The 14,851-nt window shown below is 59.5% G+C and overlaps 1 protein-coding gene across 1 annotated transcript; it reads left to right on the top strand.

The window, feature by feature from the left end:
* The first annotated feature begins 10,104 nt into the window (after positions 1-10,104).
* On the top strand, positions 10,105-13,094 carry PHLDA3 (pleckstrin homology like domain family A member 3). Its single transcript, XM_002717603.4, has 2 exons — positions 10,105-10,890; positions 12,481-13,094. The coding sequence occupies exon 1, from the start codon at positions 10,450-10,452 to the stop codon at positions 10,825-10,827; it is 378 nt and encodes a 125-aa protein (XP_002717649.1). The 5' UTR covers positions 10,105-10,449; the 3' UTR covers positions 10,828-10,890; positions 12,481-13,094.
* Positions 13,095-14,851: the final 1,757 nt, after the last annotated feature.

The raw sequence follows: 14,851 nt of genomic DNA, 5'->3' as shown, positions 1-14,851 counted from the left end.
CCCAGGGTGAGCGTGCAGCAGCAGTGACCTCGGGTGGGGCGGCCGCTCTGCTATCAGGGCTTTCTTCCTCTTGGCATTGCACAAACTTTCTCTTCCCATTTTCTCCGCCCCCTCTGACACACACAGCTGCGTTAACGCTGTCAGCCAGGCGCGTGCGTGCCTCTCATCCGGATGCCCGGGTCCAACCCTGCTTTCTAAGGACCTGGTTCCGGGAGGCTGGAAATAGGAGCTCTGGGCGGGGTGTGTGTGTGTGTGTGTGTGTGTGTGTGTCTTCGGAAAGTGCATGAAAAAGCTACGCATGGATTTCAAAGTTCAATGCCCCAGGAGGCGCTAACCTGATAATTCCATTTCCCCACAGACTTTCTGTGGTGCCCTCATGTGCATGTGTGATGCCAGCCCACAGCGCGAGGTGGCAGCTGAGAGCAGGGCCACAGGAAGCGCCGGGCGGGGGCGGGCACCGGCCTTGAGGTCCACCTCGCTAAAGCCTTGGGGACCCCTGCAGCTAGCCCAGGACATAGCCCACGGGAGGTGCTGGAGGAAGGGGAGTGCCGGTGGTGCCACAAGCCCACGGTGGGGGGACTCTCCGACCTCCCTGGGAGGCGGGGTTGGAGCTAGGCGGCCGCGGGTACCCAGCTCAAGGCCCGCCTCCTGCCCCCGCTACGTCTTGCTCCGGGCCAGCCCCACGGAAGGCAAGGGCTCGGGCGCACTCCCTGGGAGTGGATCCGGGGTAAGGCAGAGGGCGCTGTAAGCTAGAGGCTGCCAGGCCCGGACCCACCCTCCCCACAGGGCAGTGCCGAGAGGGAGGACCGGAGGGCGGGGTTAGCTAGGGAAGGAGGGGCTGGAGCCGAGCGAGCGCCAGGCATCTGCGGGCGGTGTGCTTGCGCTCTGCCGGGGGACGCCAGGGGGCGCTGGCGGTCAGGGCAAAAAGCAGGCGCTCCCTGTCCCCAGCCCCACGGCTGTGGTCACTGCTCCAAGCTGATGCCCTTGGGAGGCTTTGCGCTGTAGGGCTCTGTGCAATTCCAGACCGTGGAAATGCTGGAAGGAAGAGGGCGAGTGGACAAGGTGTGTGGGGCGCCGTGCACAATTGCTGCAGTGCCCTGGGGTTTCGGGGTACGTCAGGGAAAAGCGGCCCCTCCCGGTGGGAAGCAGCTCCTGCCCCCTTGAGCTTCCCTCCTCCAAGACCGTGGCAAACTGTTGGGTCCCTGAGGGCTGGGGAGGGACTGCAGTGGAGGGGTGAGGGCAGGGATGAAGGGAGGGGGCAGAGCTGCTGCCAATCAAGGACGCAGACATCCTTTGAGAGGGGGCTGAAGTTGAAGGGGGTGGCGGTGAGAGCAGCTGGGGAAGGAGCCCTCAAGGACGACTACTGGGCAAGTCCAGCCTTTCCCCTAGCTCTGCCCCTCCCCCAGCTCTGCCCCCTCCCCCAGCTCTGCCCCTCCCCCATCCCCGCTGTGGAATCACTGGGGTAACCTTTTGGCTTGGCCGGGATGAGGCCTGAGAATCTGCATTTGCCAAGCTCACACACAGCCGCAGGTTTGGGACTCAGAGGACCAGCCCAGCCTCCCCTGCCTGGGCTGACCTCCGCCCTGCAGCCCCCCGCCCTGCCCCCGCCAGACCCACGGCAGCTGGGGCCGCTTCTGAGCGCCGAGGACAAGAGAGGACTTCCTGGAGCCTCCTATTTCTGTCCCCTGGAGTCATCGACCAGGTCTAATCCCCTTGTGCATGACAGGCTGCAGAGACGTGAGGACAGCTGCCCGGCCTGCCTGAGCCTGCCGCTAGGGCACAGGCATCCCTGGCCTCCCAGTGGCCCCCGCTCACTGGGAGCCCAAGGAGACCGATTCATCAATGGAGGAAGAGAAGGAGGCAGTGGGGGACTTGCAATGGATTCTCGGGGCAGAGCAGAGCAGCTCCCTCCAGGAAAGACCCTGCCTCAGCCTAGGGTATGCTTCCTCCATCCTAACCCCCTTCTTTTGAACATTCTAGAACCCTCCTCCATCCATCCTGTGTGGTTACTCTGTGCCATAGGCCTGTCAAAGACCTTAGATGTATTAACTCATTTAATCCTCACAATACCCTATCATTATACAGATTTACAGATGATCAGACTGAAGCCAAGAACAAAAGAACAGCCCAGGAACTGACTCAAGGTCAATGGCACAGCTGGCTCTGCACACAGGCAGCTGGGGCCAGGTCCCATCCCTGCCCTGCTGTACCTGACACTCTAGAACAAACTACCCAGTGCCGGAGGCTGTGCACAGTGGTGCTAGGACCACAGCAATAGCCGAAACTTGTTGAACACATATATGTAACAGGCAGATCGTCCACCCGCTGGGTCACGCCCCAAATGCCCTCAACAGTGGGCACTGGTCTAGTCCGAAATCAGGAGCCCAGAACTCCATCCAGATCTCTCATGTGGGTGGCAGAGACCCAAGTACTTAAACCATCATCTGCAGCCTCCCAGGGTGCGCATTAACAGGAGGCTGGATCAGAAGAGGGAATAGGGGCTGGCACTGTGGCGTAGCGGGTGAAGTCGCCGCCTGCAGAGCCGGCATCCCATATGGGCGCTGGTTTGAGTCCCAGCTGCTTCACTTCTGCTCCAGCTCTCTGTTGTGTCCTGGGAAAGCAGTGGAAGATGGCCCAAGTCCTTGGGCCCTGCACCTACATGGGAGACCCCCAAGATGCTTCTGGCTCCTGGCTTCAGATTGACGCAGCTCTGGCTGTTGCAGCCAACTGGAGAGTGAACTGGCGGGTGGAAGACCTCTCTCTCTCTCTCTCTCTCTCTCTCTCTCTGCTTCTGCCTATCTGCAACTCTTCCTTTCAAATAAATAAATAAATCTTAAAAAAAAAAAAGAAGTGGGCGTAGCTGGACTTGAACCAGGGACTCCCCTCAGGGACGCAGTGGCAACTTAACTGCTGTGCTCACCCCAGTTTGGTGAATTTTTGAGCGACTTCCTCCAAGTCACTGGCAAGTGGCGCATCCAGGGTTGGAACCAGCTGTGTGTCACTGTGTGACTGTGGGCCGGCCTCCTCTCCTCTGAAATGAAATGAAGATGTTGGCCTAAATTAGTTCTGGGGGAGGGCCTTAATGTGCAGACGAACCTCCTGGGGATCTTGTTAACATGCAGATTCGAGTTCAGTAGTGTTGGGTGGGGCCTGAGAGTCATCTCGTCTCCCAAGCTCCCAGGGCGAGGTGGCACTCGGGCTGCCTGCCGACCCGACCCAGCGACCACGCTGCAGGCCCGGGGGAGCCGCCCAACTCTGATGTCTTGGGTTTTATGGGCCTAGGAAGACTCGCCCCAAAGGCCATGAAAATTCAGGAAGCAGATTATCGGGAACGAAGCCCTGAGTGGACGTTTTCCGTGCCTGGACAAGCCCTTGGCGCCTTTCTGTAGTACCTGCCCCTGCGCCTGGTATGCTTCCATTCTGTTGACTTCAGCCCTCTTCTCCACGAGGGTTCAAGGGCTTGGTCCTGGGCCCAGGGCCTTGTTACTCCCTGCTAGAGGAGTGCGGAGGAGCCCCTGTGGCCCCTGGGATACCTGCCTGTCCACGGCAGCCCCGCTGTCCAGGCCTGTGGGACTGCTCAGAGTCCCATCCTCCGGGTGGGGACCAGCTTAGGTGTGTCCTCCTCACTGCAGGTTCCACGTGGTCCCGTGGCTTGCTCTGGCGTCCACTTTGCCATCAGAAGCCACTCCTGTGGACAGGACTCTTTAAGTCACCGTCCTCTTGTCTCTTTCCCTGCCTGAGAGGGTAGAAGTGGGGGTCAGCGTGGGGACAGCAGTGAGCAGACCCCTGGCACCTTTGTTGGCTGCATGGTGTGTGGGTGGGAGATAGCCTGTGCCGGGCTGAGCTGGTGGCTGGGCAGTGTGTGCCCATCCTGACTGGTGAGAGTCCCAGTGTCAGGGTGACGTGCCCGGAACAGGGAAGCCAAGTCGGGACTGCAGGGCCGCTTCGGTTGGAGGCAGCATCTCTTTGCTGAGGGAGGGGGGCTATGGCTCCCGTCCCCGCTCGGACAACAGGCAGCTCTCACCTGCTCACCCAGAGCCCCGCCCTGAGTCTGGCTCACACAGCACTGATGGCAGGACTCACTCGGAAGCCCTTCTCCAGGAGTCTCTGTAGCCCTTCTCCAGGAGTCTCTGTAGCTCTCGCCCAGGACGTGACCTGAGCCCATGTCCACCCCTCAGCCCCTTCCCGTGGCCTGCGGCCAGGAGCCACCTGTTCATTTCTCCTTGAGCCCAGTCCCAGGCTGGAGAGGTCACGGCTCCTTCTCTGCCTGATCGTGACAATGAATTCCCCTGGGATAAAAGAAATGCTCATGACAGTATGTAACCCTCACCACAAAGCAAGTCTCACGCACCAGGAAAAGATCACCGGCCACCCTCTCCCCTAGAAGGCCCTCGTGTGGACGCCATCACCTTTCCTCCCGTCACTTTTTTTTTTTTTTTTAAGATTTATTTATTTATTTGAGAAGCAGAGTTACAGACAGAGAGAGACTTTCCTAGTTGGGCCAATCTGAAGCCAGGAGCTTCTTCCGGGTCTCCCACGTGGGTGCAGGGGCCCAAACACTTGGGCCATCTTCTGCTGCTTTCCCAGGACATCAGCAGGGAGCTGGATAGGAAGTGGAGCAGCCGGGCCTTGAACCGGCATCCATATGGAATGCCAGCACTGCAGGCGGCAGCACAGCACTGCCCCCCGCCCCCTTTTAAAGTCCTGCCGTTCTGTTCTTGTCCTCCGAGCTTTCCCTCTTCCCCCTGGAATTTTAGGGAGATCCTAGAACTTTCTGCTTTTTAGGAGGTGAGATGAGACATCCACAAATGCAGCAAATATCAGAGCTGGCAGGGGCCTACGACTCCTCCACCCGAGCCTCACGTTCCCAGCCAGTGCTGCTGTGCACGCCTCTGGGCGCTGATGTGTGAACAGCGCAGACGCCGGCAAGACTCACAGCACGCCAAGCAGTCATCGTCTGCGGGGCACTAGAGGAGTGGGGGGGGGGGGATACACTGTGGCGTTTTGAGTCTTCTGCATCAGAAATGCCTTCAGGGACCATCATGAACAGCTCGTGTCGAGGACAAACCGGGTATCAGGCAGTGGCTCCTTGAGGTATAACACAGCAGGACAATTCCTGTCTCCCGGTGACAATGGAGCTGTCACAGCATCATAGCGCAAGGCATTATTTGAGTCTTTGTGGTGACACTGGTGTAAAAAAAAAACTTTCTTGGGGCTGGTGCCATGGCATAAAAGTTAGGGTGCCATCTGCAGCACCAAGATCCCAGATGAGCACCAGTTCAAGTCCTGGCTGCTCCACTTCCAATCCAGTGCCCTGCTAATGTGTCTGGGAAAGCAGCAGAGGATGGCCCACATCCTCAGGCCCCTGTACCCACGTGGGAGTCCTGGAGGAGGTTCTTGTCTGCTGGGTTCCATCTGGCCCAGCCCTGACCATCGCAGCCATTTAGAGAATGAACCAGCAGATAAAAGATCAATCAACCTCTCTCTCTCTCTGCCTTTCAAATAAATAATTAAATCTTTAAAAAAAGACAAGAAAAGCTTTCTTGCTGCCAGTTATAGAAAAGATGGCACATATAGGGGTTGGCTCTGTGGAGCTGTAGATTAAGCTGCTGCCTGTGACGCTGACATCCCATTGAGTGTCCCTTCGAGTCCATCCCAGCTGCAATACTTCTGATCCAGCTCTTTCCTAAGGTGCCTGGGAAAGCAGTGGAGGACGGCCCGAGTGCTTGGGCCCCTGCCACCCACGTAGACCCAGATGGAGCTCCTGGCTCCCGGTTTTGGCCTGGCCTAGCCCTGGCCGCAGTGACCATTGGGGGAGTGAACCAGTGGATGGAAGATCTCTCTGTCTCTCCCTCTCTCTGTCACTCTGCCTTTCAAATACACAAAATTAACCTTTTAGAAGAGGAAAGATAGAAGCTAAAATTGCATGCAGCACACAATGCTGGATGACGCTGGCAGCACACAAGGCTGCTGTTCCCTGTACTTGCCGTACAGTACTATACTCTGCATCATCCTCTGGAGTGTACACATAGAACAGCTAGAAAGCAGCGTGCCACGTTACGCTGGCGGCAGCTTCGCGAGTCTGGTTTTGACCCTGTCTCTCGATTAGCACCAAGAGGCCACGTCCATCTCTCTACTGCTCTATTCAGCTAGGTTTGTGTGAGGACAGAAGATTGTATTTGCACAATGACGAAATCACCCAGCTCTGCCCTTCTCCGAATGGCTCCCCGTCATTGAGTGACACCTGTCTATCCTACTTGCATTTAAACCACTAGCAGGGAGAGAGAAGAGAACGCTCTGGAACAGCGGGCAAGTGACGGGTTGGGGGCCTGCCCAGTTGCTACCAGCAGGTGGTTAGGGCCCTGAGTTCCCGGGGCACCAGCCAGTCTCCTTGGTCAGTGTCCCTGAAGGGGGTCATTTCAGGGCAGCCCCTCTGTGCCCACAACGTGGGCACCTGTATTCCAGCAGGGCCTGGGAAAAGGGAAAATTCTGCAGGCCCCAACCTGAAGCCTGAGCCCATGAGTTCGGCCTCCGTCAGCCCCAAGCTGGGATCAAATTCCTTCAAGTCCCGACTGAGCCCCACCAGAGGGGGCAGTGGGCGCTCTCCAGACGAAAGGGATCCCGGGTGAATCAGGAAAGTTATGGGGCCAGAAGGCGATTAAAGGGCTGCGCGTGGGAGGGGATTTCCACTGGGAGAGCCAGGCCCAGGAGCAAGCCTGGGCGGGCGGCGGCGGGGCTGCTGCCCACTTGAGGTCTGTCGCAATGGTGCCCGTAAAACCCCAGTCATTAGAGACTTGCAGCTCTGGCCAGTTTTCGCTTCTGTTTCCCTTTGGAAAAGCAGAGCTCCAAGGAAAAGCTCAGAGCCCTGGAACAAAGGGCAGTACATCAAAGGGGAGCGAGCGGGTCGGGAGAAGGCAGAGAGAGGGCAACTGGGGGTGGGTCTCCTGCCCCAGGCTCCCAAGGCACCGGGGGACCCCAGAGCAGGGAAGAGGAGGGGGCAGGAGCCAGGCTGTTCACAGACCCATTTTCCTGCCCCATCCAGTGATGAGGAGCTACCTGGCCTGGAACGGGTGAGAGAGGGAGTAGTGGCCATAAACTAGCCAGGCTTCCTTGCAAATCAGTACTGAAATCACAAGCTACAGCTGCATAGCCTTTGCTTTCCAGATAGGCAACCGAGATCAGAGAGGAGAGGAGAAGCGACTGCCCACGGTGCCATGGGGCTCGGGCTGCAGCACGGGGGCCCCGTGTCCTGGCCGAGTGCCCCCTTCCCCACATCAGTGGTCCTCACACGTGCGTGTGCACTGTGAGCGCCTGGAGGCTTGTGGAACACAGCGCGCTGGGGGCCCCACAGCCAGTGTCTAGGGTGGAGCCTGGAATGTGCAGCCTTAACAAGCTCTCCGGTGCTGTTGCTGCTGCTGGTCCCGCTCTGCCCTCATGGACAGATGACCAGGACTTTGAAAAACACAGAGCCTTGCTATCTGAAGTATGTTCCGAGGACTTGTGGTATCGGTGTTAAATGGAATCTTCTGGAAATTCAGTCTCGGGTCTCATGCCAGACCGACTGAATCAGAATCTGCATTTACAAGAGCTCCTGGTGTCTCAGTCCATTTTGAGTTACTAAACCAGAAGACCTTAGACAGTAATTTATTCAAGTGCAGAGAGGCTAAGACATCACTGGGGAAGCCTAAATCCCATATCTGAGTGCCTGGTTCGAGCCCCAGCTCCGCTTTCAACTTTAGGTTCCAGCAAATGCACACCCTGGGGGGCAGCAGGTGCGGGCCCAAATCCTCCAGTCCCTGCCATGCACACAGGAGACCCAGGCTGAATTCTAGGCTCTGATTTCAGTCTGGCCCAGTCCTGGCTGTTGCAGGCGTTTGGGGAGTGAACCAACGGATGGAAGATCTTTGGCAGTGTCTGCCTCTCAGATAAGTAAAGTTAAAAAAAAATGCAGAAATTTCTTTTTTTTTTAAAGATTCATTTATTCATTTGAAAATCAGAGTTACAGAGACACAGAGAGAAAGATCTTCCATTCGCTGGTTCACTCCCCAGATGGCCACAATGGCTGGGGCTGGGCTGGGCCAAAGCCAGGAGCTTCTTGGGGGTCTCCCATGTAGGTGCAGGGCCCAAGGACTTGGGCCATCTTCTGCTGCTTTCCCAGGTGCATTACCAGGGAGCTGGATCAGAAGTGGAGCAGCCGGGACTTGAACTGTCACCCATACGGGGTGCTGGCATCACAGGCAGAAGCTTTACCTGCTACGCCACAACGCCGGCCCCAAGAAATTCTTAAGAACTGAGTATCTTGGGTCCAGCCCTGCCCCGGGAAGGCTGTTAGAGCTCCTCTCCCCTGGGAAGGAACGGGGGTACCCAGGAGGGAGGGGACCCAGCAGGGGCACCCCCTCCTCCCCTGCCCTCAGTGCTTCTCGTTTATTCTGACGACTAAGCTGGGCCTGAGCTCTCCCAGGTGGGGTTGGTGGGGAAAATGCCAGTTCTGGGGAAAGAGTTAGAGTGGGTCACGGCCCCTGGCCCCATGAGCTCATGGTACTGCGGGGCCGGCGTTAGGGGCGGGGTGCTCAGTCAGGGAGGCCCTCCCAGGGGTATCGAGCGCCTGCGGGGTCTCCTCCTGAAGCCCCTCTTTAACCTTGTTCGTCCTGTGGCAGCCCCCACCGGCAGCTGCAGAGCGCAGTGTAGGGGCCAGGTCAGGGCTAAAGGCAATACGTGCACTCAGAGGCATCAAAAGAACTCGGGTCCTGGGGGCCTCCACTCCCCACCCCCAAGCTTTGCCGTCCACGGAGCTGTGTGGCCTCGGGAGGTTGCTTGGCCTCTCTGAGCCTCATTTTTCTCATCCATAAAAGGGCACAATAATAATCCATACCTGTCGTGAGAATCTGAAACACCCGAGAGGGCTGTGCACCCTCTGAAAGTCCACACACTTGAGGACTGAGCAGGACTGAGCAGGAATGTGCCCCAGGGCTGTGAGAAGAGCAGGAAGCTCCGTGGTCTAGAGTCCTGGTCTCAGGGTTGGCAGGTGGGCTGCTCCCGAGAGGTTAGGGGCCGAAGGGGAGGGGCCGGGGGGTGAAAGGCTGAGACCCTGAGGGTCCCTAAGGCAGGGCACACGAGGCCAACCTGGCAGCTCCCTTCCCCCACCCTGTCACTTGGGCTCCTTGGGAGACCCCCCCCCCCCCAGCAATGGCTCTTCCCTGTGCCTGCTGGTGTCTGCTCATTGAGGATGCAAACACAGGATGCAGGCACAAAGAGGTCTTATTACTGTCATCACTGCCTGTCGCTGTTCCTGTCACAATCTATTATTAACACGCGGGATGAATGGACCCTGAGAACAGGGGTCTGGAGGGGCTGACCGGCGCCGCAGCACGTGGGCCTGCCTGGCCCGGCCACAGGGACTCAGCCTTTCCTAAAGGAGACAGAAGTGAGCGAGGGGAGGAATAACCCGACGCAGACCCAAGGCCTGACGTTGCAGCGACGCGGCTCTAGGTGACACACCGCGGCAGCCCAGGAGCCTGGAATCGGATAACTGATGAGGTTGCCCCGGGTGCGCAGGGCATGGCAGTCAAGGGGGACGGGCTGGGGTTCGAGTGCCCCTCCAGCCAAGCTCTGGCCCAGCGGGCGGCTCCAAGTGTGTGCCATGGGGAGGACCCTTCCTTTCTGACCCCCACCGCGGTTAGGCTACCAGACCTCAAAGGGGGTCTCTCCCGAGTTGGCAACTGGCTAACTCCGCGCGCGTCTCCCGCAGCAGGTGGGGCAGGAGCAGGAGGGGGTGGGCCTCCAAGCTCAGCCAGCTGCGGGAAGCCCCTTTGGGGCCCGCACGGCGAAATCTGCGGGAACCAGAGGCTGGGGGGCGCCGCCCGCAGCTGTCTGACGCTGGCTGTGCGCGCACTGCCACGGCGCGGCCCCCTGGCAAGCCGTGACCTCCTTCATCTACGAGACGCTCTCTCGCGCTCTGTCCGAGGCCAGGCTGGGGGCTGGTGGGGTAGGGGGTGTGGGGACTGTGCTTCCCAGAAGTGGCGGCCGCGGGAGGGAGGCCCGGCTGCGGGCGACACGCGGCCTGCGTCCCCGCCCTCCCCGCCCGCGCCCCGGCTTCGGCTCCGCCCCCGGGCCGGCGGGGCAGGAATGTGCGGCGCAGGAGGCCGGCGGCGGAACAAGTAAGGGCACATCCCGCGAGCTGCCGCCCAGCGCGCAGACGGAGCGCAGGCGAGCGGACCAGCGGGCGGCCGGCTGGGCAGCGGGGCGAGCGGACCAGGAGGCGCGCGGACACCGGGCAGAGCCGCAGCGAGGCGGCTCCAGCCGGGCGGAGAAGCAACAGCCGGCCGCAGCGGGGCGGAAGAGCGCGGTGCGGGGGCGCAGGTGGGCAGGCCCCCGGAGTCCCGCGCCGCAGAGCCGCCGAGGGCGCAGCGCGCGCCGCAGCCTCCCGCGTTGCGGGGACCTCGGGCGCCCATGACGGCGGCGGCCACCGTGCTCAAGGAGGGCGTGCTGGAGAAGCGCAGCGGCGGGCTGCTGCAGCTGTGGAAACGCAAGCGCTGCGTGCTCACCGAGCGCGGGCTGCAGCTCTTCGAGGCCAAGGGCACGGGCGGCCGGCCCAAGGAGCTCAGCTTCGCGCGCATCAAGGCGGTGGAGTGCGTGGAGAGCACCGGGCGCCACATCTACTTCACGCTGGTGACCGAGGGCGGCGGCGAGATTGACTTCCGCTGCCCCCTCGAAGATCCCGGCTGGAACGCCCAGATCACTCTGGGCCTGGTCAAGTTCAAGAACCAGCAGGCCATCCAGACTGTGCGCGCCCGGCAGAGCCTCGGGACCGGGACGCTGGTGTCCTGAAGCTCCGGGCCGACGCTCTCACCTTCCTGCACCCCACCTCCGCCCTTCCCCGGGGCATGCCAGGTAAGCTTCCTCCCCCACCTCCCCTCTCTGCCCTGCAGAGAGAACCGGGGACCAGCGGTCCACTTCAAAGCCCACGCCCCGAGGAAGGCTCGCGGTGCCAACAAGCTCGGAGGGCCTGGGCGGGCAGCCAGCGTCGCAGAGCTGGACTCTCCCCTTGGGGGCTCGGGCTGGAGGGTCCTGACTGTGACTCGGGGGTCTGAGGGAGGTGGGCGCCCTGAGAGGGTGATTGGTCCCTGACTCAGGTGCAAGGCTCCCGGACTGCGGCTTGCAGGGAGCTGGGGGAGCAGGATGGGGCGAGTGGTGGAGACGAGACCCTGCCACAAGGCTGAGCTCTGACTAGGCAGAGAGCCAGGACCCCTCAGCCAGCCCCCGAAGGTTGGGGGTGCTGGGAGCAGAACCAGGGCCGGGCCTCAGAGGAAGGTCTCGCTGACACTGGACGGATAGGCTCCAGCTGCCCATTCTTGACTGGGTTTTGGGCCGTGCGGCTGAGCTGTTGGGAGAACTGGGAGTTGGGGGAAGGGAGAGCCAGGCCGCAGGCCAGTCCACTGATGCCAAGGGGGTGGGCCTGTCCTCAGCCTGTCTGTGAGAGCCAGCCAAGGCCCTGCTGGGCCGCAGGAGGAGGAGGAGCCAGAGGAGAGGATGGGGCCGTGGGGCAGGTGGGTGGGTGGGTGCGGGAGGGGTCATGAGTTATTATTCATGATGTCTTAATCCTGCTTCCAGTAGGGCAGGGGCTGGGGGCGGATTTGTGGTCAGGAAGGCCCAGGGGAGGGAACCTACAAGCCATAGAACCTACAAGCCTGGCTCTGAGCCCTGTGCCCTCTTCCCCTGACACCACTCCCTCCCCGTGGGAACTGGGAGCCAGCTTCAGGAAGGAGTTACACCACTCTCGTCCTCATTTCTCCGGTGGAAACCTCCGTCCCTCCCGCACTGCCTCACCCCGGGAAGAGTCCCAGGGAGCAGGGGCCCAGCCAGCACCAGGCCCCTTTGATCCTCCCCCAGCTCCCGCCCACTGCTGCAGCCAGGCTTAGCCTGAGGCCGGAGACCTGCTGTGCTGGGAAGGGAGTGCTTGGTGGATCCATCAGGTCTGAGCAGCCAACAGCAACAGCAAACAGATCCCACGGCCTGCGGTGGGTTGGGCAGGCAGGGCCGGTGGGCTCCCTGCAGTGGGTTGGGCAGACAGGGCCGGTGGGCTCCCTGCAGTGGGTTGGGCAGATAGGGCCGGAGGGCTCCGTATCTGTGAGTTCAACCAAGCTGGGATTGGAAATATTCAGAAAAAGATCCAGTGTGCAAATATAGATGCTTTCTTGTCATTATTCCCTAAGCAGTAGGGTATAGCAACTCTTTCCATTGTATTAAGTCATGTCCAGAGTCTAGCGATGACTAATGGGAGGATGTGTGTAGGATATGCTCAAATTAGACAGCATTAAGACACTGGGGCACCTCAGGATTTTGGCCTCTTTCTTGGGATGAGGGGAGCCCTTGACCCGACCTCCTGAGGGGTCATTTGCTGTTTGTCCTGATGTGGGATTTGCTGGGAAGGTGTGCCCTGCCTTAACTGCTCTTTGTTTTTTTTTTTTTTTTTCTTGCCAGCTTTCCTGCCCCCTTTGGCTCGTGGGGGTGTGCAGAAGCCATGGACAGGTGGAGCAGGCGTTGGAGCTGAAGGAGCGGTGGGGGCCCAGGGGGGAGAGCAGCAGGCCCCGCGGGGCTGAGGATGAAGATTCAGCCCCTGGACACTCGGAGGACACACCCAGGGCGGGGGTCTTCTCGCCACAGGCCAGCCTCACACACCATGCTGGAGAGCCAACCTCAGGCCCCCCTCAGTGCTGCACTCCTGCCGCCTGGTCTGCTTTGTGCTGTGCCGGGAAGAGGGCAGTCCCCCGTGGAGTGCGAAGCCAAAGCCACCGGACTGTGGAGCCAGCTTGGTACCAGAGGAGGAACCGCCCCGGGCCAGCCTCTGGACTCAGCTTGAGGATGGGCGGAGCTGCTGGACCTGGGGCCCACCCCTGGGGGTCTTCTGCTGCTTAGGTCCTTTGGGACCCCCCACCCATTTGGGCCCTCTCTTTGCACAATTCTGCCCCCACCTCTACCCATCTTCTCCCCACTGCGGTGCTGGGCCTGGAGGTGGCGGGAGCGGGGTGGGGGTTCGGCCATTACCATTTCACGCCTATGTCAGAATGAAGATGCCCGGCAAAGGGCGGTAACCACGCTGTTGTTGAGTGAAGTTCTTTGCCCACAAACGCAAGGCTTGGAGCATCCCTCCCTCCGCCCTGGCTACCTGATCCCCAGCCGGCTCTGAAGCACCCAGTGTAGCTGGAGAGAGATGCTATAGCCACAGTAGGTATAGCTCTAGGACTGGGGGTGTCACCCTGGCCAACTCGGTCCCCAGGGACACTTCCTTATGGGTTGCCCTGCCCTGCCCGCCTGGGTTGTGGCTGGGATTTCTGGGCCCAGCCTCTCACCCTGTCATTTACACACTGGGGGGTTTTTTGTGTTTCCATACCTGGTCTTCCCACGTGAGGAGGCGCAAGGAAGGATTTCACCGTGGGGGAAGCCAGGGTGCAGAGAAGTAACTGCTCCGAGCTACAGGGAGACGGCCCTCCACGCCGCACCCTCGTCCACCCGGAGGGAAGGTTTCGAAGTTGTGGGTGACTGCAGAGCTCTCTGGACGGAGTAAGGAGGCTGAGTCTCCCCCTCCAGTAATTTTCTAAGAAAGATTTGTTTACTTATTTGAAAGGCAGAGTGAGAGAAAGAGAGACAGAGATCTTTCACCACTGGTCCACTCCCCAAATGCCGGCAACAGCTGGGGCTGGACTAGAATGATGCCAGGGGCCCCACCCAGATCTGCTCAGTGGGCAGCAGGAACCCAAGCTCTGGGTTGTCATCTGTTGCCTCCCAGGCGCGTTAGCACAGAGCCGGGTCAGAAGCAGAGGAGCTGGGACTTGAACGAGGCGCTCCGATATGGGATGCGGGTATTCCAGGTGTGCCTAGCCTGCTGTGCCCCAACACCCATGCCCTTCAACAACTGGAAGTCTTTTCCTTACCCTTGTGAGTTCAGTTTTGTTTTTTTTTTTTTTTTGGAATTCAGATGTCTCCTGCCAACCAGGGAAACCTCCCTGTTCCATGTCCCAGTCCCTCAGTCCTTGAGAACATCTTTGTACAAAAATGTTTTTTAATTAATTAATTTGAAAGGCAGAGAGACAGAGATATCCCATCTGTTGGTTTGCTCTCCAAATGTCTGCCTGGGCGTTAGGGGTCCAAGGACTTGAATCACCACTGCCGCTTCCCACAGTGAACATTAGCGAGAGTCTGGAGTCAGAAGTGGAGCTGCCCCCTGCCCCGCACTGTGGTACAGCAGGTTAAAGCCCTGGCCTGCAGCGTCTGCATCCCATACCGGTGCTGGTTTGAGACCCGGCTGCTCCACTTCTGATTCGGCTCCCTCCTCACCCACCTGAGAAAGCAGCAGAGGATGGCCCAAGTCCCTGCACCCACATGGGAGACCCAGAAGAAGCTCCTGGCTCCTAGCTTCGGATCAGCCCAGCTCCAGCTGTTGTAGCCATCTGGGGAGTGAGCCAGCAGATGGACGACCTCTCTCTCTGTAACTCTCTTTCAAATTAATAAAATAAATCTTTTTTTTAAGTGTGGAACTGAAACTTGAACCTAGCACCCCAGTTTGGACATGGGCCCCTAAATGGTGTCTTAGCCACTATACCAAACACCTACCCCTCAGGAACATCTTGGGCAACTAACTGCGTTTCACAACTGAACAAAGGAACACTTACGAATCTTTTCTTTAATATCTTGTTAGGTCACTGGTAGCTCAATTCCCACCATGGCAAATAGGCCTCGTCTTCAGTGTCAGCCATGATGGGTGCTGAGAAAGATCGGGACCCAGCCAGAGTGCTGTGATCCATTGGTGATGTCTGCCGTGGGCTTTGGGAAGGAAGACAGCACTTGGAAGGGA

This window comes from Oryctolagus cuniculus, chromosome 13 (genome assembly GCF_964237555.1).
Source record: "Oryctolagus cuniculus chromosome 13, mOryCun1.1, whole genome shotgun sequence".
Taxonomy (NCBI): Eukaryota; Metazoa; Chordata; class Mammalia; order Lagomorpha; family Leporidae; genus Oryctolagus; species Oryctolagus cuniculus.
This window is presented reverse-complemented; position numbering and strand designations above follow the sequence as displayed.

Bases quoted from the DNA above. Each gene is read 5' to 3' on its own strand.
- PHLDA3 (XM_002717603.4), top strand. From the start codon at position 10,450: ATGACGGCGGCGGCCACCGTGCTCAAGGAGGGCGTGCTGGAGAAGCGC.